Here is a 19,771-nt window from a genome sequence, read left to right on the forward strand (position 1 = left end):
GCAGTTGAGGATAATGGCACGTATTTCTGCCTCAAGGACTCGGACAAAAAACGGGAGAATCACTGAAGCAACAACGCAAAACCGTACAGGTAGGGCGCAATCTCGGTCCGAGCATCGCATGGGGTCTCAGGACCGTCGTAACGTTGACAAGAACAACCCTGCAGAAGATGCAAAACCTGTTGAAGGCGTACATGTTCAGCATGCATTCATCTGATGCAGTGACTTCGTATACAGTTTCCTTGCGCTAATATACAATGGTATCAGCCAGCGTAATCCCACATAGTAAACCGGTGGTATCGCAATCAGTAAGTCAGTGTCTCAACAACACCATCAAGTATCCGCAGAGAATCAGGCATGTAGAATTTCTCGAATTGCATAGGAACGGGAATGCTGGGGATCCATTAGATGAGCATTGCTGACGACTAGCACAAAAACACGTACTCCCATCCCGTGATAAGCTTGACGGGTGCGTTGAGCTTCAAAAAGCACCTCTTCTGTATCTCGGCACCAACCTCAGCACCGACTCCACCAGTCCGACCGGCTTCGTGGACAACGACAAGTCTGCCCGTCCGGTTGACGCTCTCGACGACAGTATCGACGTCCCACGGAAGTATGGTGCGCAAGTCTATGAGTTCCACTTTCGCGCCACGAATCGATGGTGGCACATGAGGCGAGAGAGCTCCGGAGGGGTTCGCGAGCATATGCATCGCGGCTTCGCAGTAGTAGATAGGCGTGCCCCATGAAAGCAAGGTTAGATCGGAACCTCGCACGAGCGTTTCTGCGCGCGCCAGAGGTAATTGGTAGTCATCCACAGGAACTTGCTCGACTATACCGAGGTGAGCAGACCTATAACTGACGAGATTAGAGAGGTTTGGATGACCTACCGGCAGAACGGTAAAGAATCTTTGGTTCCATGAAGATCACTGGGTTCGGGTCGCGTATAGATGCCAACAGCAACCCTTTCGCTTGCGTAGGAGATCGCGGAATGACGATCTGGAGGTACAATCGGTCAGACCGGACGTACATAACAACGCAAAAGTAAAGTGACCTTGATTCCTGCAGCACCCATGAAGAAGCCCTCTGGACTCTGGGAGTGATAGTGAGCGCCATGACCAACCGCCATAGAAGGGCACCGGATGGTGAGTGACCCAGCATGGAATTGACCGGATGAGCGGTAACGATACTTGGCGGCTTCATTGACGATCTATCCTTCCGATGAAGCTCTCTTCTCAAGCAGAAGTATTGAATGTGACTGACCTGGTCAAATGCGGGAAAGATGTAGTCCGCGAACTGAATCTCAGCAATTGCCGTCTGGCCCATAGCAGCAATTCCTATCCCGAAACCAGCGATACCTTGTTCGCTCAATGGTGTATTGAATACCCTCTCTCTGCCTGATATCTCATGAATCCAACCCGAGTAAATCCGACAGATAAACATACCAAACTCTTCCGCCAACCCCTGTAGTGAAGGACATGAACCGAGCGACATCTGAGCAGCATCGCAGCCACTTACCATCGTACAACGGAACACCCCCCCAAACGCCACGTCTTCACCGAACACTACAGCTGTGTCATCTCTCATCATGGCATTACTGCAGGAGTGTGTTCCGACGTGGATAAGCTCCGGGAATACACACATAGCAGCCAGCCACAGACCTCAACGCGTCTCGGACTGCCTGGTACATGTTCATCTTGCGCGTTTCGCGTCCCGCGATGAGAGCATCGGACGAGCCTGTCTCCTGTTCGTCTGTCCAGTGTATGCCATGCGTGCGGAGGGCTGAATCGCGTGTTGACCGGAGAAACGAAGAGGTGGCTATGGATGGGAGGTGGCCGCCGGCGGGGTGGGACACGGTGGCCGTGGAGTTCCATCTGCAAAAGCGCTGCTAGGTTCGTTCAACAGCGAGGACTTGAATGATGCGCTTGCTCTTACATGCAATGGCGCGATGTCTGCTGCCCGCCGCCGTCCGGTCGACCTGAGAGAGATCATGGTGGCTCCTGACTTGCCGCGAGCGAGCTCGTTCAGCGCCGGCCGCTCACCCGCTGACACAGGCTGACACCAAGTAGGACGCAGCACAAACCGGATCAAGTCCCCACCATCATCGATTCATCGCCGAACGGCAGTCTCAGACTGAAGCTCGCTCACTGTCGTCGCAGCCTCTCGCGTCGAGGCAGGATGGAGAATGAGTCGACCTTCGTAGCCCCCGAAGGCGTGTACTCGTGACGGAGGAACACAAGACGACCGTCTCGGCGGGCCAGCACACAGTCAACGCGGTACCAATCCTCTACCCCACACGCCTCTCTGCTGTCACCGTCAGGTACCCTACGAACAAATCTGTCAACTCGCCAGTCTTCACGCAACTCCTGGGAGGGAACCGAGAGAGGGAGAGTAAGAAGGACAAGGACAAGGACAGAGTTTCCCCTAAGGCGGAGGATGGTCTCAGTGTCTCGAGCAGCGAGGATCCAGACGATGCATCCCCCGACGTCTCGACGGCTCCCGGGCCAGAGAACGTCAAGACATCGCCCATGGTCGGGCACGACATACCCAATAACATATTCTCGCATACCCCTGCAGGCAAGAAGAAAGCTGCGGCGCGCCCCAAGCACAACATGAGGACAACATCCTCCACATTCATCACCCGCTTACAGAATGCGGATAACCTGCATAGGAATCTGCAGTCGAAGCAAGGGGAAACTACGTTTCTCTTCTACAATTCAGCGAAGAGCTTCATATGGACCGAAGCAGGCACCAAGGCTAAGGTGAGTGCCCGCAACGCTCGACCGCCACGGTCAGTATTGGAGGTTGGACTAGGAAACATTGGCAAGGATCCACTTCTCAGCCCATCCCACTTGCCACGATGTGAATCTCGCTACAGTGTGTCCTGAGCGGATAGACGTCATCATCGGCTTCAACACCGGAGATCTTCTGTGGTTTGGTAAGGCGAGCACCATTCCTGCCGTTGTCTTCTAATGTCTTCTAGACCCCATGTCTTCCAGATATGGCCGTTTGAATAAGCAGGTACGTTGTAGCTCTGCGGTTCTCGTCTAGCGCACGCTAACGTTCCCAAGGGTCGCATATGCACCTCCCCATGCACAGCGGTGCGATGGGTTCCGGATTCACCCAACCTATTCCTTGTCTCACATGCAAACGGCACCATCGTTGTGTATGATAAGGAACGTGAGGATGGCGCATTCGTCGCACAGGAGCCAGGAGCACCCTCTGGGTCAACTCCAGGTTCGCCAGTAGAGGGCGTGGCTTCGAGCTCCTCGATCGGTGAATGGGATCCGCTGGACAGTATCTATGTGACTATGCCTCCTTGGCATCCTGTAACCGTTGGCGGCGCTATGGCTGGTGGAGGAAAGCAGGACAAGGACAAGACCGCGAAGAATCCTGTCAGCCACTGGAAGGTTTCCCGTAAGCGCATCGTAGGTCAGCAATGCAGCGCATCTGTCTCGAGCGCGCAGCCTGATAACATCTGTTGTAGACTTTGTTTTCTCGCCAGACGCAAAGTTTGTAGCTGCCATCTCTGAGGATGGTTGCCTCCGAGTGATAGATACCATCGCTGAACAGTGAGTAGTCTCGACGCGCTTCATTCCGTTAGCCAGGCTTACACCGTACGAAGGCTAATCGACTGCTACGCGTCTTACTTCGGTGCTCTCAGTTGTGTAGCATGGTCGCCGGATGGGCGTTTCATAATCGTAAGTTGTTATGATGCTGCTATGCTTAGAGGTGCTCATGCGCCGTCAGACCGGGGGGCAAGATGACCTAGTGACGATAATCTCGCCATGGGAGCAACGTGTTATCGCTCGCTGTCAGGGTCATTCGTCATTTGTCTCCGCCCTCGCGTTCGACGACATTCGTTGCGATGGTCGCACCTACCGGTTTGGTAGTGTGGGCGAAGACAACAAACTTATCCTGGTATGTTCGTACTAGCGGTATACATACACTCAACTCATTGTGCATGTAGTGGGACTTCTCAAGCGGAGCGCTTCATCGACCGAAACTACACGTGAGTTCATTGGTCATCGATGCTTTCTCATCTTGAACGTTACTATGCCATAGGCGTCACACCAACAACGAATATCAATGACCTCCTCGTTGTCTCTCGCCCTCCGGAGACGAGGCGAATCTACATTATTTCTATCGCCGAACGGCGCGGAGGCTATGCCACGGTACCACCCCGCGCCATCCCGTAACGAGGTCGCTGTAGTACAACCAGTGCTTGTGAGTATTCGCGTCGTCTTCCTGATTACTTGCTCATGCGGATGTAGGTAAAACATATCGGTGCCGACATGCTGACAGACATCATGTTCATGTCTCGAGGTATCCTCACGGCGTCCAGAACAGGCCACATCAAGCTGTGGATCCGGCCACTCGTGGTCAAGCCACGTCATCTACGGAGTCAGAGCACATATCGGAGGGACTCTTGGGTGGACGTCGCTGCTTGATGTTCGCTCTGCATTCGATGCCGTTATCATTATTAAACTCTTGCTGTATTTTAATCCTCAGTCCAGACCATGTTGATGAGATTCGCTATGGTTCTGTCATCGTGTATCGTGAGAGTTACAAACGCATATGTTTGCCGCCGGCCGCAGAGTATGCACACGCTTATGCCTACTGATCCTGTTTGCATCACCTCCGCACTATGACAGCCCATCTCTCCAATAGCTTGTTCGTGAGGCATGCGGCCTCCCAGCTTGCAAAGAACCGCTCCGCTCGCCAGTTGGTGACACCCCGCTGCTGGACGAACTTCTCCACAGCAACTCTGTTATCTTCCAAGTCTTGCACATACGCATGTAGCGAACTGGCGCACGCGTCCGAGATGTTGAGGATCGAGTCGACAGCCAGAGAATTTGGACCCGAGGTCAGGAGCTGCACGATTTGGGGCATAGACGAGAAGAGTGGGGCGGGTGCCCATCGGCCACGTCGCGGTGCGGGGGACTTCTGGTTCTTCGAAGACGGGCTAGACCTGCTGTGAGGAAGGAAGGGCAACGCGGCGAGAACAAAGTTGCTGCTCGGAAAGGATGCTGAGGTCCCCGTAGTCGTGAAGATTAGAGTCAAGCTGCTTCCCGGTACCAGAGACGATTGTAAGTCCTTGATCGAGGTTTCCATGAGGGTATATGCGATGTCATCGAGGGAGACAGTAGGAGGGAAAATCGCGGAGGCCATGGTGGGAAGTCGTGGTAAGACATCGTGCTCGGGTGGTGGGGCTTGGGCAGGCATGTACCCTTGTTGTCGGGAAGTTCGCCCGTCGTTCGGAATTGACTCTGAATGTTTGTCAGCACTCAGACAGGGTGAAGTCGTGCATATAGTCACCTAGTAGGGGCTTCGACAGTGCGCTCTGTATCAACTGCTGATTGTATATCAGCATCTACATTGCACAGAATCATTATGCGCACTTACCCGTGTCTTTGGCGGTGCCAACTGCGCAGAAAGGGTCCATCCTAACACGTCCACCCACCACGCGCGTTCCACAGAAAGACCAAAGGTCCAACCGTCGACCCGGAATTCATTTCGAAGCAGGTCAGGAAGATCGAGCCTCGGGTCCCTGAGTTCTATCCGCCCACTAAGGACATCGTCCACCAGCGCACGTAGAGGAAACCGCAGAGTAGTGTCGTGAACAGTGACGGCCTGTTGCGCTAGCTTGACATAGGATGCAGGCCAGAGGGAACAAGTCGGCGTCAGGATGTAGAGCAAAGTTTGCAATGCCTTGCGAGTCTCTGGAGCACGGCGAGCACGAGCACGAGATCGCCGAAGAGATGTTGTATACAGAATTATGCCAAAGAGAGCTGCAGCGCATATAGAGACTGGGAACCAGTGATGGAGGAGGGAGTCTCTTGAGACTGTGATGTCTACTCCGGCCGGAAGTTGAAGAGAAGAATATAGTAACACGAGTTCATCGCGTATATTTTGAGCTTGCGCTTGTAGGAATGCAAAGTCGACTTGTGAGGCCATGGCATCCGCCGGTTGCTGTTGAAAGACGACTATTACTAGTCAGAGCTCGAGACCGCGGCCCTACGAGTGGTAGTACCGGTAAGAGTCTAAGTAGATTACTCTGAGTAACTCTCCGCCGGCCGGCCTCACACCGGCACTGGCCACAAGACGCGCTGTGACTGGACGCGTCGCGTCGTGTCACACACTCAAGTGTCACCCTTCGTCTCGCGCTCGACTCTGCTCTCGACCACATTGCCCGCGATGTCTCTCCCCGTTGTCACCATAGACGTCAACTATGAAGACGAGAAGGGTGCGCGTGCATGTTCTCTATGCCACGTTTGATGTGCTTTCTGACACGCCGCAGAGAAAATCCAGGAGTTCCTGTCTTCCTTCGTCAGTCAAGACAAGGACATAGCTCGTGGCATTGCAGACATCAACATCAACAATGACGATGATACACCAGAAGGTGGGAGGAATAAGAAGTACATGGAACAACTAGTACGTGTCCAACATTGTCTCTCTTCTCTAAGAGGTTCGGAAGTTGTGGACGGCCTTCGGGGGACGCGACGAAGGAAGGGCTAAAGACGCGTGAAAAGGCATCAACTATCTGCATTTCACAATTCTTCTGTGTCAGCTCTCTGGCGCGTTGTCTGGAACTCCTGCATGCCGTTGGCCCAGGCCTTGTTCTAGGCGTAGCCATCCCCCACAAGTGAGGGGGGTGAATCGACCGCGCAGTTTATGCAATAGGGAGCAGCATGTCGTCGCGTGAACGCTATCGGAAGCTATTGGACAATGGCGTACACGCTAATCCGTACAACGTGCAATATTGCGACGTTTCCAGGGCATCACGTCGATACGGCAGCCATAGCCTCCCTGACTCTTCCTTCTGTCACACTCGTCTCGCCTACCTCAAATGTCTGACAATCCCCTAGCAACGAATTGCGAATCGTGAACAACAGATGTTAATCATTGACCTGGAGGACATCTCGGAAGTGCGTCGTCAATTCCTCGCCTCACTGTTTGCATACTAATGCTCGATATAGCAACAAAAGACAGTATCGGAGCTCGTTTCACGGATCATTCGCAATACTCGTCGATATGTGACACTCTTCAGTGAAGCCGTCGATCGACTCATGCCTGTCCCGACGAAGGACATAAGCGAATACGACGAAGTCATCGATGTAATATTGCATCAACGAAGAGAAAGGAACGAGAGGCTAGAAGGGACACAAGATCGCTTCCCAGAACATCTCCTGCGACGATAGTGCGTCCTCTTTCCATGCCCTGACCTTCATCGCTCATGTGGTATTTAAGCAATCTGTACTTCCGCCCTCTGCGTTCAGATATTGCCATGGCTGTGCGCGAAGTCAAGGGCGTTCACCTAGGCAAGCTCATTACTGTCCGCGGCATCGTAACGCGCGTGTCGGAAGTGAAGCCTCTGCTGAAAGTCAACGCGTACACATGCGATGTGTGTGGCTCGGAGACGTTCCAGGAGGTCTCAAGCAAACAGTTCGCGCCTCTCTTCGATTGTCAAAACGAATCGGAGTGCAAAAAGAACAGTATCCGTGGCTCGCTGCATATGCAGACACGGGCGTGTCGCTTCAGCCCGTTCCAGGAAGTGAAGATTCAGGAGATGGTTTGTTATCACGCCTACGTAATTATCTGGTGCTGATGTATTGTTAGGCCGACCAAGTGCCTGTTGGCCACATCCCGCGATCTATGACTGTGCATGTTCATGGCAGCCTCACGCGCCAGATGAGCCCGGGTGATGTTGTTCATCTCGGCGGTATCTTCCTTCCCATCCCCTACACTGGTTTCCAAGCGGTGCGCGCCGGTCTACTCACGGACACATACCTGGAGGTGCACCACATTCACCAACTGAAGAAGCAGTATAGCGAGATGGAAGTCACACCCGAGATTCAACGGCAGATCATTCAGCTCAAGGATGATCCACAATTGTACATCAAGCTTGCGCAGAGCATGGCGCCGGAAATCTACGGTCACCTGGACGTGAAAAAGGCGTTGCTGCTCCTGCTGGTGGGCGGTGTGACGAAAACGCTGGGGGACGGCATGAAGATTCGTGGAGACCTCAATGTCTGCCTCATGGGAGACCCCGGTGTTGCGAAGTCGCAGCTGCTGAAATACATTTCCAAGGTCGCCCCGCGGGGAGTGTACACTACTGGCAAGGGTTCTTCCGGCGTCGGTCTGACCGCAGCCGTGATGCGAGACCCCGTCACAGACGAGATGGTTCTCGGTAAGAATCAATTCTTCTCGTTCCCCTCACACACGCATCTAACATGGCTGTAGAGGGTGGTGCGCTCGTGCTGGCGGATAACGGCATTTGCTGTATCGATGAATTCGATAAGATGGACGAATCCGACCGAACGGCCATCCACGAAGTCATGGAACAGCAAACCATCTCGATCTCTAAGGCCGGCATCTCCACAACCCTCAATGCGCGCACATCTATTCTCGCGGCCGCAAATCCACTTTACGGGAGGTACAATCCGAAGCTCTCTCCCGTTGAGAACATCAATCTACCGGCGGCTCTGCTGTCGCGTTTCGACCTGTTGTTTTTGATTTTGGACAAGCCGACGAGAGACGACGATGAAAGGCTCGCTCAGCACGTCACCCATGTGCATATGTACAACACACACCCAGAATTGGACTACGACTTGGTCGACCCCACTCTCGTCCGGTATGTGCTTGCGATGCCTGATATTTGAGTCGAGCTGATCGTCGCACTCCCGTAGTCATTACATCGCCTTGGCCCGGCAACATAGGCCCACAGTGCCACCAGAAGTGTCGAACTACGTTGTCGAGTCTTACGTTCGTCTGCGTAAGGTATCGAAGGACGACGAGGACCAGAAGAAATCGCATACGTACACCTCCGCGCGTACATTGCTGGGCGTACTGCGTCTTGCGCAGGCCCTCTGCCGTCTGCGGTTCTCTGACCAAGTAGATCACGAGGATGTGGATGAAGCGCTGCGACTGATGGAGGTGAGCAAGGAGAGCCTGCACGAGGATGAGGACGAGGAGCGGGATCAGGACCAGTCCGCCACCAGCAAGATTTATCGTCTCATCAAAGACATGGCGGCGGACAGTAGAGCCGGCGGAAAGAGCAAACGGCGCAAGCGGAGAACTAAGCGGCTTGGGAAAGGTTCGAGTGGTGAGAATGACATGGATGTTGACGATGAGCCGGAGAGCTCGGACGAGGAGAACGCGGGCGAGCTGTCCATGATTGACATTCGGGCTCGTGTGCTGAGGAGCGGCTTCACGGAGGCGCATCTGATGGAGACCATCGTACAGGTGAGCCTCATGACTATGTTTATATCCTCGTCTGACCACTGCCACACAGTATGAGGACATGGACGTTTGGACCCGAGTCGCAAACAATTCAAAATTGCGCTTCATCGATTCTATGGACGATTGATTCTCGCTGCTCGATGTATTACGTACTTTCCTGTCTCGTTGTTTTCGAAGGGTGCTCTGCTGTCTGTACTGATATGTAGCACATAAATACCACAATGTCCACATTAATATGACGATAAACAACAACACATGAGAACGAGCGTGTCGTACAACGAGACTACCGCGTCTCAGAGGCATGCTCCCAGCTACCATCACCGCTACCGCTGCCGCTCGCTGGACTATCTGACCGAGTGTGTCCGTGTTCATGACCATGCTCCGTCGCAGGGTCTGGCTCGTCTCTGTAGGGTGCTGGTGTCACGCCCGCTGTGGACGGATCGTCGTCCAAGAATCCAGCGTGCAGGTTGACACCTGGCGATGCGCCACGCGCATGTAACCGCGTTTCCTCGTCGGCTTCGTCGTCATCGGAAAGCTCGCCGAAGGCATCGTAGAGCTCCTTCGTCCTCTGGCCACCCGCTCCCCCGCCTCCCCCGCCAATCGCGCCCATCGCTACGTCTTCGCTGGCGGGCAACGTGGTGTAGTGCTGCCTCATGCGGACGCGACGCCTCCAGAAGTATACGCCGGCGGAAATGGCGAAGGCAATGACGGCACCGACAGCGATGAAGAACCAGAGCGGGTTCGTCACGAGGTTGGACAGGTCCGCGAACCAGCCCTCGTCCGGCGTCGGCGTGCTCGTCGCGCTTGCCTCAGCATCGCCGGCGGGCTTGCCACCGCTGCCTGGGAAAGCAGGTTTGCTGGCATCGCCCTGTGATGTGTCGTGGTCATCGGGGAGATGATCAGTCGGTTTCGAGTGTTGCTTCGTCGTGGTCGCAGAAGGGAGGGAGATGACAGTAGACGGGTAACTGTGCTCCGTGGAGCCAGGAGCCAGGACGGTGTCGACGTGAGGTACGTCGTAATCTTGACGGGTTTGCTGATGTCCTTGACGGAGCCCCAGAGCGTCATTGTCCAGCCGAGGAACACACCCGACTGGCCCTCTTTCGCCTGATCAGAAACACGGATGGTCCACGTGCCAACGGGATTTTCGTCCCTGCCAATGCGTTGATAAAGCCAGCAATGGAGAGAGATGGATAAACCTACCAGTGCTTGACGGTCATGAAAGTCCAGCCCGGATAGCCAGTAATCGCAGCATCTCCATACCGCCTGGAAGCGAGAATACTGTGCACACCGTTCGGGCTGACAAGCTCGACCTCGACGTCGCCTCTGCGCGAGTGCGTGATCCAAACTTTGATGGTAATGTGCTCTAGCTTCTCGAGGTTGTCATTGTCAAGCTCGCCTGGGTGACGATCATAGAGCTCGTGACACCTCCAGCGATGATTGGGATTCCACCCTCCGCCTTCTGGAACACGTCCATTGATCCGTTGTTGATTTGTACAGCGGGCATCTCGACGAAAGTCTGAGGTTTGACGAGTTGCCAGTCGCGTGCGGCTTCGATGAGCTTGTACGCGTCGACAGCGCCATACCCGTACTTGTAACTGAATAGATTGCCAGATGTCGTTTCTCCCAGTCGGGATCATCTGGGTTGATTTTCAGCGCGGTCTTGACGCATAGGTGCTGCACATCACGCCACGTCAAATCGGGCCTGGCAATACATCAGGATAACCCATGAGGGGATACTATTCCGCCGTACCTCACTTGCAGCAACAGCGCGAAGACACCGGCAACATTGGGCGCCGCGGCGGATGTACCACCATGTGTGTGGACACACTTGTTGAGTCCCCTGTCGGTGGTAGTCTAGACATGGCCTCAGCCGCCGCTAGGGGACCAGAAAACATGACACGCACAATCGCACTTCCACCACCAGATGAATATGCCACTACCATGTTGGCAGCGCAAGCCTCGGAATAATCAGGATGAAGACCTTGGTGATCCACGGCGGCAACAGTGACTGAGAAGATACTATTGGTGTAGCCATCAAAGTTGCATTGGTCGTCTGTTCGCCCTCCGTTACCACTGGCGAATACGAAGATCGACCCTTTGCCTTCGCGCCCCTGCTGAATGCCGTTCACCATCGCTTTCCTGATGAGATAGTTAGGCCCTTCCATGGATCTGCCATCGTCCGGTGGACCCCAACTGCACGAATAGATAGACGTGTTCTGAAAATCATAGTTCAAGGCCGCCGCTTCATCCACATCGGCAATGGGCCCCGACAATATACGCAAGCCAGCGACTTTACTGTCGTACGCAATCCCAACACCGCATACGTCGTTCTTCGCAGCGGCTATTTGCCCGCGCAGCGAGTGCCATGGTGATCGTTGGACAGCACGGGGGTAGGCAAGTCGGTATGGTCATTGAAGTCATATGAACCATAGGCATACTGTACATGCATCAACGTCACGTCGATTGAACGACAATCGGACACTTACGAAGTTCGGTGCGAGATCCTCGCTGGTGTAATCCAACCCGTCGTCTACCAAGGCGGTAATGACGTCTCTGCCCGTGATGCCCGCCTCCCATAGACCGGTCACGTTCATCATGTTCTTGGGATGTTTCTCGTTACCAGATGCCACTGCCGAGGAAACTCTGGGTCTGCGATGGCCATCTTCTGAGATACCTCAGCAATCGTTGGGAAGCCGGTATCCGCGACCGGTGGGGTGGTGCGCGTTTTACACGCTGGCGGAGGGTCTGCGGGGAGAGATGCTTCACCGCAGAAGCTATCCGCTTCGCGTGAGGTGCGTCCGGACTCCTGGCTGAATGTGCTGAGGATGCACGAGACTGGATCTCCTCGAGTGTCTCCATGACAGGGTCGGCTCGCCGTTTGTCCAGCGGCGAGGTGGCTTTCGCAGCCCGTACGAGCCAGTGGTTTTGTAGCTGTCCCGCCTGCTCTACAACCTCGACACCGAGCGCTCTCGCGCAGTCGGCCAGCGAAGCACCCGCGAGAGGACTGTGTTCTAAGACATAGTAGTCGTGTAGAGAGTAGTCACGCTTTGCATGGGTCGCGAATACCGAGTCGAAAGCAAGGAGCGCAAGGATCAAAGAAAAGGGGAGGCGCATATCCGCCTGGTCGAGAGGGCGGAAAGGGAGATGGAAAGAAGCCAGACGGAGAGAGCGACGTGGTCACCGCTGCCACCGGCGCGCTCTCTTCCTGCCCATATGAGGAAGGCGCCCGTCCATCAGCTGATTGGCACAGCCGACTTGATCACTGCGAAACATATTCGCAACAGCCACCCGGCCACAGCTTCGAGGAAGAGCAAGAAATAGGTACAGCCAGAATCTATGCAGCGACGGTACAGTCCAAGAGCACGTATTGCCTGGCAGAAGGATCTGCCCCATCTCCCGGTGTGTAACTGCCAAGCACCATGAATAGCCAAGGACTCGAGGAAGGCGACTCTTGCATTCGTCGTTGTGCCACACCTTCGCGAACTTCAAGGAGGTCACCACACAGAGGTTCAAGGCGGCCTGCAAGCGCCCGTACGGCACTATCGTCGTAGTCCAAGTCTTCGGATCCAAGCCCTTCAAAATCGGACACTGCAAGTGGTGCCTGTTGAGCTGACGTCCCCTCCAAAGACTCAAACTGACCTTGTCATCGCAGGAAAAGATCTGCAGCCGCTCTTCCTCGTCGTCCTGCACCTCTAATGCGAAGTACCAGCAAGTGCGGACCGACGTTGTGTTGTCAGGATCCATGGCATCGTCGCAGATAGGGCAAACGCGCTGGCTGAAGGATATCCTAGCAAAGTCCTGAGCACATAGTAACGGCAAAATAAAACAAGAAGGCGTACTCGTCCTTGCACCGCGTGCATTTCCGCATTGTGAAGTTGGACACCTTTGGTGGGAAGAAGTCGACAATCCGCGCACGGACGTGGAATTTGTTTGGACAAATGGCGCTGGCCTTGACTGCCTTGACGCCAATGAGTTCCGCCACTACATTGTATGGGCTGGTTATATCGACTTGTGGTGCAGGTGGCCGTGACGGAGCTGCGGCCCCGTTTCCCTGGGGAGTCGATCTTCCGGGTTGCTGATCTGCTTTCTTCTTACGTCTGCCGCGGTCAAGGCCTCCTGTGACATTCTTTTTGATTCGAATTCCTCCTTTCGCCTGCATTGCATCAACGGGCCCATTCAATAGACTCCCCTTTTGATATCACGAATGGCTCACATAAGCAGCGCATTTAGCTCATGGTTGTTCGGGCTATTCGGCTGCAACTTGCTCAGCAATCTTTGGCTCCCTCCTAGCCGTCCGGTCAGCTTCTTTTCTGCGCCGTGGGCCTCAGGCGCAGATTGCGGATAGCTACAAAGTCTCCTGCTTCGAGTGCTTCGCTGTTTCTACCTGGTCATCATGCAAGGTAATCTTGACAACCCGGTCTTGGAGTTCTCTCGCTCGGGGCACAGTAGGTGCGACGGGAGCCAGGTCGTCCCGGCGCGTGTAGTCCGTGACATACAAATAGGTCATCTGGTCCTTCGGAGACATGAACAACACCTTGCATCGAATACTCGATGAGCGAGTGACACAAGAGTGGTCCCCAACGTACCTCCGCCGTGCAACGAAATGCTTATTCTCCTCTGCCTCTCCAAATAGCAGATGGGGAAATTCGTGCGCGCCGCCATTGGCCTCGACCTTGGCTTGCCACTCCGCCTTGCGCCTATACGCCCTCAATCATCTCGCCAAAATTTGCTTAAAGCATACGCTTGCTTACTGCAACAATGCGGCCAATCGAGGCTCGTCTTCAAGTGCGTCGTCGTCGAGCTTGCGCATCTTGTTAACCTGCGAGAACGTCGCCTCCAATTGCCCCCCGGTGCTCGTCTTCATGCGACAGTTGCCTATGAAGTAGTACTCGCCCGCCTTCATATCGGGCCCTTTCCTCGCTGCTTCTTGGAACAGCTCCAGCTTGAGAACCTTGTCGGATAACATGGGCGGACACCAGTCCCGGTCTATGGCGTCCATGACCGGGTTATGGGTGTAGTCGGTCACATAGAGACTGTAGACGCCGTTGTTGTTCTCGTGGCCATACAGTACCTATAGCAGACCGTCAAATGGTATCTTGTGGACGATAGACATCCTACTTGCCTCCACTGTACAGTCGAAGTAGCCGTTAGGCTCACAATCGGGGGACGCTTCGCTGATGAGACGGTGCAGCCTGCCTGTCCGTACCGGCCTGATCTGCTGTACGACGCCCAGATCTTGCACCGGAGCTACGGAAGCCCACCACTCGCCGAGACTCGCGCAGTGCTGCAGCTCGGATGGCGTCGGTTGGAAGTTGTTGGTGTCGCCCTTCTTCCGTATGGACTCCCGTGCACGCGGGTCGACGATAGCCCATGTCCATGATCTGTACGAAGGAGCGGTGCCGCATTTCCGTCCGTAGTAGTCGCCCTGGTATGCACGTTATCCGTGCGGCCGCTTCGACGTTAGAGGCCGGCTCACCAGTACGCCCCGAATCAATATAATGTCTCCTCTTGCAGGCTCGGGTAGGCACACTGCTTTCTTGGAGAACAAGTTCACGGAGAAATCACTGAGCTCGTGTACAGAAGGATCCGTCAGACCTAACGCGGTCTTGAATTCTGTGGCATCATGAATATTCGCCACATCGTCCGTCATGCCAACTTTACTCACCGCCAGTGGACGTCTGTGAGATGAAGCCGGGTGTTGTCACGACTGCAGCGATGTTGTACGTTGCATTCTTTGTCTCGACCTTGGCAAGAGGTGTTAGGATGCCTGAGGATAAGGTGTCAGCCCCATGTCTGAACGAACAAACCATACACACTGCGTACATGTTCGCTGCGGAAATCTGCTCGATACAATGGCGAAGCGTCCACCGACTCTGTCTTCGGGCCAACGCGAGAGGCACGGGTCTCTGGAAGCGGCTTGGACGGTGGCTCTGAAGGCCGGAGTTTGGGAGAACTGGGACCCGGGTCCGGAGGACCAGGTGCTGCCGGAGCATGATGAGGTTGAGGTGCCACAGACACAACCCGAGAATCAATAGGGGGCTTCGGGGATGTCGAAGCGCTGATTGGCCTTCCGCTCTCATTCGATGCACTTGGGCGGGCGTCGGGGATGACTTCTGGCTTGTCGCTGGGCTCTACTTGCGCTCTTTGACCAGTATTGGTCTGCGCGGGAACATTCGCTGATTCACCATGACTGTGGCGCGTAGTTGGTGACAATGGCGGTGCTTCAGGCTGTTGTGCTTGGTGCCGTTCGCCTGCAGACGCACGCAATAGCAGCTTCCTCTGTTTGCGCAATCGGGCCTTCTCGCTCTTCTTGCTGCGGGGACCGTTGTTATCTTGCCGTGATTGGTTCTCCGCAGGTCGCGACGGAACCTGAGGAGGACCTTGCTCAATCACCTTGGGGGCTACTTCTTCAAGCAGAGGGGTATTTCTGATAAGAGAAGCCTGGGTTGCACGGGCCTGGTGGCTTTCGTTATTGAAAGCGTCGTCTGCGGGCACCTCGGAAACGACAACAGCAGGACTGGGAGAAGTCGGTTTGTTCGGTTTGCCGTCCGGATCGCGGATCGGGCCGTCAGGATTCGCCTCGGTGTCTGGTCGTACTTGTGTAAGAATGGAAGTGGATCTCCTGGTAGCTGCAAGCTGTACCGAAGGCGAGAATCCACTGGTGGAAGCAGCCAACCTCAAAGGCATAATGTCGTGAGACGGCGCGACGGAGTCGCGGTTCGTTGCCCCTCCTGAAGCGGGAACATCGACGTCCGTGGTATCGATCGTGTGTACAGTTTTGGATACCGGTCTTTGTGGCCGTGATGGAGTCCCATACCAGTCGTCGGTGTTGACCAGCCCAGGCGACGATTGTTCAGCGTCCTCATCGACTTCCGTGGCATATGGAAGAGATTTCAATTTTTCAGCTTTAGGTCAGCATCAATATGGAAATGTGCTTACGTCTCCATGTATCGACGACCTCGCCATCGCGTATATTGTTTCGCGTCTTGGTGAACATCAACGACGCGCCTTGTTCGTAAAGGAGAGATAGAGCGACATTTTCCTCCGTTTCAGTCACAACAGCTCCTTTTGTACTAAGCTTCAACTCCTCTCTGAAGTTGCATGCAAGCACTTTGATGTGTCGAGCACACTTGCCGGTGAAGGTGACGCCAACGCTCAGCCCTGTGGAGGTCTTCAGGACGAACCTCATTTTACCATTTCCGGGAGGCCACTTCATGTGCACAGTGCCTGAAATGTAACGGTCAGAGCGCAGTCCATCACGGAGAATCTCTTCGGTGTTGTATTCATGGTTTGGGTCGGAGAACGTGGCTTCGCCAGTGGGGACGCCGCCGCGTCCCCCCGGGCCACGATCACACCTGCGCTTTGCAGGCGAAGAGGAGCGAGCATCCGGAGAGCGCTTCATGCAGAGTCCAAGTAATCCTGGACAAGTTGGCAGCCGACAGTTGGTGCGAACTAGAACACAGCGGCGACTGGACGCGTCGAGGGTGACTGCTAGACGCCGGTAGACGCGAAGGAAGTAGCGCGACGCGGTGCACGTGACTTACCGGCCCTAGATTGCGATCTCACGCGACGCCAGGGAAGCGGACCATCCAGCTTCTTGGCCACCTACCACCATGTCTGACCTCCCGCTTTCAGCTCTCTTCCACCACGCAGCCAATGCGGTTGCGAAGGCGAACAACCTGCCTACCATTCAGAACGAGACTCAGGTGAGTACACATGCGGCAGCACTCTCCATGGACTCACCCACGCCAGGCTGCAGGAACTCGTCCACTCTGCTGTCACAGACTTACAAACCCTCCAATCGCGCATCGCTGCGCTTTCGCTCTTTAGTGAGAATGAAATGTTAGAGGATGTAGCGACCAAGGATCTGGTATATCTTCTCGTGCCATACGTACTGGCGGAGGTCGAAGGTCGTGTGAGGACTGTTGATCCGGTGGAGAGGTTAGAGCGTGCCAGACGCTCGCAGGTGCGTCGGTGTTTGCTTCAAGTCTGAAACGAGACTCATGCTCTTGATAGCGATTGTACCGTGTCTTCCTCGCAAGTCTCGAAACATATGGCATCGTGCCTGAAGCAGAGAAGGCTCTGTATGCCCAGTCTGTCTCATCAATCACAGATGCGCAAAAACGGAGGGAGTTGAAGATCAATCAATACCAGAAGGAGAAGGAAATCAAGACGAGAATACAGGTGTGTCTTGCATCAACTTGCACTGTCTTCTGCTGACCCCGCATGTAGGAAGTACGGAAACATCGTAATCATGGAACGCCTGTCAGCGATCCTTCGTCAGACTTCGATCTCATCGTGTCTCTACTTCCTGACCCATCCATCAAGTCTGGCTTGCTTGACGACGACGACGACGAAGACGATGCTGACACCGAGGATATCCTTCGAGAAACAATCCTTCTCCTCCTGCGCCTTACATACGGTCAAGCGCATGCCCAGTTGCAGAGCTTGGAGCAGGAAATACAACTGCTCCGTAATGCCCCATCCCGCCCTCCAGAAGCTTTTGAAGATCCTCGTCGTGCGAAGGATCGCGAGATTGTCGATATGTGGAGACTAGATGCACCCCTACCGCAAGGTGGACCTGATGGCAAGGGCCCACTGACGGATTCTAGTGGGAGGGTGAGATACTGCTCTTACTGCGCGTGCCAATACATGCTGATGACAACCGTCAAGCCTCTACGACCATTTACAATTCTGCCATCTACAACCAACCGCGAGCAACTTCGTCAGCAGGTCTTCGGTCCAGATCATCGCCTCCCCACTATGACTGTCGACGAATACCTTGAAATCGAGCAGCAACGCGGAAACATCATTTCTGGCGGAGGGTGGGTGCACTTACGAATTGCCCGCCAGTTTGCGATCAGACTAACGTCCTCGTTGTAGGCCTGCATCTGAGGCTCGTCTTACGACTAAAGAACAACTCGCCCTTGATTCCGAACGGGACGGCACGTTGTTCGCAGAAGAGAAGGTGGAGGAGAAACGTCAGCAGGATGAGAAATGGGCCCAGTATACAGATACTCATCCCAAGGGCGCGGGCAACACCCTGAACAGAGGATGAGCAACTCTGAGGAACAATTTTAACGCAGCCGGATGGATGTAGATCTATTGTACCAGTACACTAACGTCAATCAAGTGTCAATTGTCCTCGAAGCGGTTGTTTTCGTTACTTATGGACTTCGTTACTTATGGAAAGCGCGTTGAGTCTCCGATTTGCCCGATTATATCCATGGGCTCGCGGACACATCTCCGGAATGAAGAGGAATGTAATAGATATCAATGCACACTACTTACAGTGCAACATAGCCAAGAACATCCAGCAGTTCAGTGTGATACAAGGCGTGTATGACCAATCAGCAATTGCAAGCCGAAGCATCAGGAATGTCGTTTGCTGGTGGTGCTGTCACGTCGATTTCTGTGGGCCGACATGGTCAACAACGAAATAGTGAAAGATTGACCAAGGACGCACTGGTATTTTGAGTATCGGCGACTTCTGTCTCCTTCTCCATACCGACGAGCTCCATAGCGATCTTCTTGAAGAGACTCTTTACGTTGTGCCCAGCCTTTGCGGACGTCTCCATGAACATTATCTCGAGCTGTGCCGCCTTCTGGTTGGCCTCTTCAAGGGTCACTTGCCTACGGGACAATTAGTACAGAAGTCGCGAGCCTCGGACGGTATGAATTACCGTTTGTCAGAAAGATCGGCCTTGTTCCCAACCAGCACAATATGACATCGTTCCCCCGTTCTGACCGTACGTCGTCTATCCATTTGGACGTTGACATGAACGACTGCCGGTCTGAAGCACGCGGTGAGCATAGATCACTCAAGCAACATTCAATAATGATACACACTTGTGATGTCAAAAACGACGATAGCCACGGAACAGTCACGGATGTAGGACGGTATTAGCGACCGATACCGTTCCTTAGTCCACGTCAGAGCTCTTCTTGGGTGCTAGCGACTACATTCTACTTACTTGCCCGGCGGTGTCCCACAGTTGTAGCCGTACTGTCCGGTCCTCCAGATACATGGCTTTGCTCAGGAAGTCAATCCCTATTGTTGCCTGGTACGTGTTGTCAAAGGTGTCGTACATGAATCTACACAGGCATGGTCAGCCGCCGCGGTGTGGAGTGGACAACAGTAGTTAGCAGCCATATGAGCGACCGTCATACCTTGTAATAAGACTGGTCTTTCCGACACTCTGGTCCCAGAAGGACGATCTTGCTGCGCTTCAGCGGTGGGGACGAGAAGTCGGCAGTTACGGGTGAGGTTGCCATAGTGTAAGTTGTCTATCGGGGCTCGTTGTTTAGGCAATTATGGGGTGTAGAAGAAGCAACCGTAGCAGACAAGAAGTTCGCTCGCTGCCTCTGACGGTGAGCAGAATAGCAGTGGTCGGGAGGTCGCAGGCGGGAATGACTGCCGCGAGGAACACGATCGGCGGGGTAAATGGAAGCACGTGATAGGCGTGCGGTTTCAATTTCCCGGAGGACTTGACCGATTGAATGGTCCGGCTCGCACACGACGATGGCTGACTCG

The 19,771-nt window shown here is 54.4% G+C and overlaps 8 protein-coding genes across 8 annotated transcripts; 3 read left to right on the forward strand and 5 right to left on the reverse strand.

Annotated features, from left to right (window-relative positions):
• Positions 1-167: 167 nt before the first annotated feature.
• B0H18DRAFT_993409 (thiamine diphosphate-binding protein) lies at positions 168-2,068 on the reverse strand. Its single transcript, XM_048045192.1, has 8 exons — positions 1,656-2,068; positions 1,513-1,591; positions 1,440-1,458; positions 1,258-1,391; positions 1,049-1,204; positions 885-993; positions 442-826; positions 168-390 (listed from the first exon to the last, which is right to left on the reverse strand). Exons 1-8 carry the CDS (start codon positions 1,688-1,690, stop codon positions 303-305), a joined length of 1,005 nt encoding a protein of 334 aa, XP_047896227.1. The 5' UTR covers positions 1,691-2,068; the 3' UTR covers positions 168-302.
• B0H18DRAFT_993415 (WD40-repeat-containing domain protein) lies at positions 2,069-4,593 on the forward strand. The gene is made up of 11 exons (XM_048045193.1): positions 2,069-2,208; positions 2,235-2,756; positions 2,809-2,932; positions 2,978-3,015; positions 3,066-3,426; positions 3,482-3,566; positions 3,620-3,695; positions 3,745-3,915; positions 3,965-4,006; positions 4,060-4,221; positions 4,269-4,593. The coding sequence occupies exons 1-11, from the start codon at positions 2,173-2,175 to the stop codon at positions 4,443-4,445; spliced, it is 1,794 nt and encodes a 597-aa protein (XP_047896228.1). The 5' UTR covers positions 2,069-2,172; the 3' UTR covers positions 4,446-4,593.
• Positions 4,583-6,023, reverse strand: B0H18DRAFT_1209327 (uncharacterized protein). The gene is made up of 3 exons (XM_048036315.1): positions 5,401-6,023; positions 5,314-5,350; positions 4,583-5,264 (listed from the first exon to the last, which is right to left on the reverse strand). The coding sequence occupies exons 1-3, from the start codon at positions 5,950-5,952 to the stop codon at positions 4,630-4,632; spliced, it is 1,224 nt and encodes a 407-aa protein (XP_047896229.1). The 5' UTR covers positions 5,953-6,023; the 3' UTR covers positions 4,583-4,629.
• Positions 6,024-6,177: 154 nt separating this feature from the next.
• Positions 6,178-9,442, forward strand: B0H18DRAFT_134778 (MCM-domain-containing protein). Its single transcript, XM_048036794.1, has 9 exons — positions 6,178-6,241; positions 6,296-6,429; positions 6,864-6,923; positions 6,975-7,195; positions 7,246-7,567; positions 7,615-8,185; positions 8,239-8,629; positions 8,685-9,240; positions 9,290-9,442. The coding sequence occupies exons 1-9, from the start codon at positions 6,193-6,195 to the stop codon at positions 9,362-9,364; spliced, it is 2,379 nt and encodes a 792-aa protein (XP_047896230.1). The 5' UTR covers positions 6,178-6,192; the 3' UTR covers positions 9,365-9,442.
• Positions 9,443-9,520: 78 nt separating this feature from the next.
• Positions 9,521-12,415, reverse strand: B0H18DRAFT_1093613 (peptidase S8/S53 domain-containing protein; the record flags this gene model as incomplete). Its single annotated transcript, XM_048032351.1, has 8 exons — positions 11,968-12,415; positions 11,720-11,849; positions 11,142-11,578; positions 10,988-11,091; positions 10,663-10,832; positions 10,438-10,633; positions 10,323-10,387; positions 9,521-10,278 (listed from the first exon to the last, which is right to left on the reverse strand). Exons 1-8 carry the CDS (start codon positions 12,349-12,351, stop codon positions 9,521-9,523), a joined length of 2,244 nt encoding a protein of 747 aa, XP_047896231.1. The 5' UTR covers positions 12,352-12,415.
• Positions 12,416-15,483: 3,068 nt separating this feature from the next.
• On the reverse strand, positions 15,484-16,470 carry B0H18DRAFT_993427 (uncharacterized protein; the record flags this gene model as incomplete). Its single annotated transcript, XM_048045194.1, has 2 exons — positions 16,177-16,470; positions 15,484-16,106 (listed from the first exon to the last, which is right to left on the reverse strand). Coding segments are annotated over exons 1-2 (879 nt in total), but the record flags the coding sequence as incomplete, so codon positions are not given.
• Positions 16,471-16,850: 380 nt separating this feature from the next.
• On the forward strand, positions 16,851-18,295 carry B0H18DRAFT_1116871 (TAP42-like protein; the record flags this gene model as incomplete). Its single annotated transcript, XM_048033491.1, has 6 exons — positions 16,851-16,943; positions 16,997-17,203; positions 17,254-17,421; positions 17,470-17,856; positions 17,911-18,062; positions 18,121-18,295. The coding sequence occupies 6 exons, from the start codon at positions 16,851-16,853 to the stop codon at positions 18,293-18,295; spliced, it is 1,182 nt and encodes a 393-aa protein (XP_047896233.1).
• Positions 18,296-18,344: 49 nt separating this feature from the next.
• B0H18DRAFT_993432 (ras-domain-containing protein) lies at positions 18,345-19,616 on the reverse strand. Its single transcript, XM_048045195.1, has 7 exons — positions 19,436-19,616; positions 19,212-19,332; positions 19,087-19,159; positions 18,967-19,031; positions 18,921-18,940; positions 18,704-18,870; positions 18,345-18,649 (listed from the first exon to the last, which is right to left on the reverse strand). The coding sequence occupies exons 1-7, from the start codon at positions 19,510-19,512 to the stop codon at positions 18,588-18,590; spliced, it is 585 nt and encodes a 194-aa protein (XP_047896234.1). The 5' UTR covers positions 19,513-19,616; the 3' UTR covers positions 18,345-18,587.
• Positions 19,617-19,771: the final 155 nt, after the last annotated feature.

Source organism: Fomitopsis serialis (assembly GCF_022376445.1).
Source record: "Fomitopsis serialis strain Sig1Antser10 chromosome Unknown B0H18scaffold_16, whole genome shotgun sequence".
NCBI lineage: Eukaryota > Fungi > Basidiomycota > Agaricomycetes > Polyporales > Fomitopsidaceae > Fomitopsis > Fomitopsis serialis.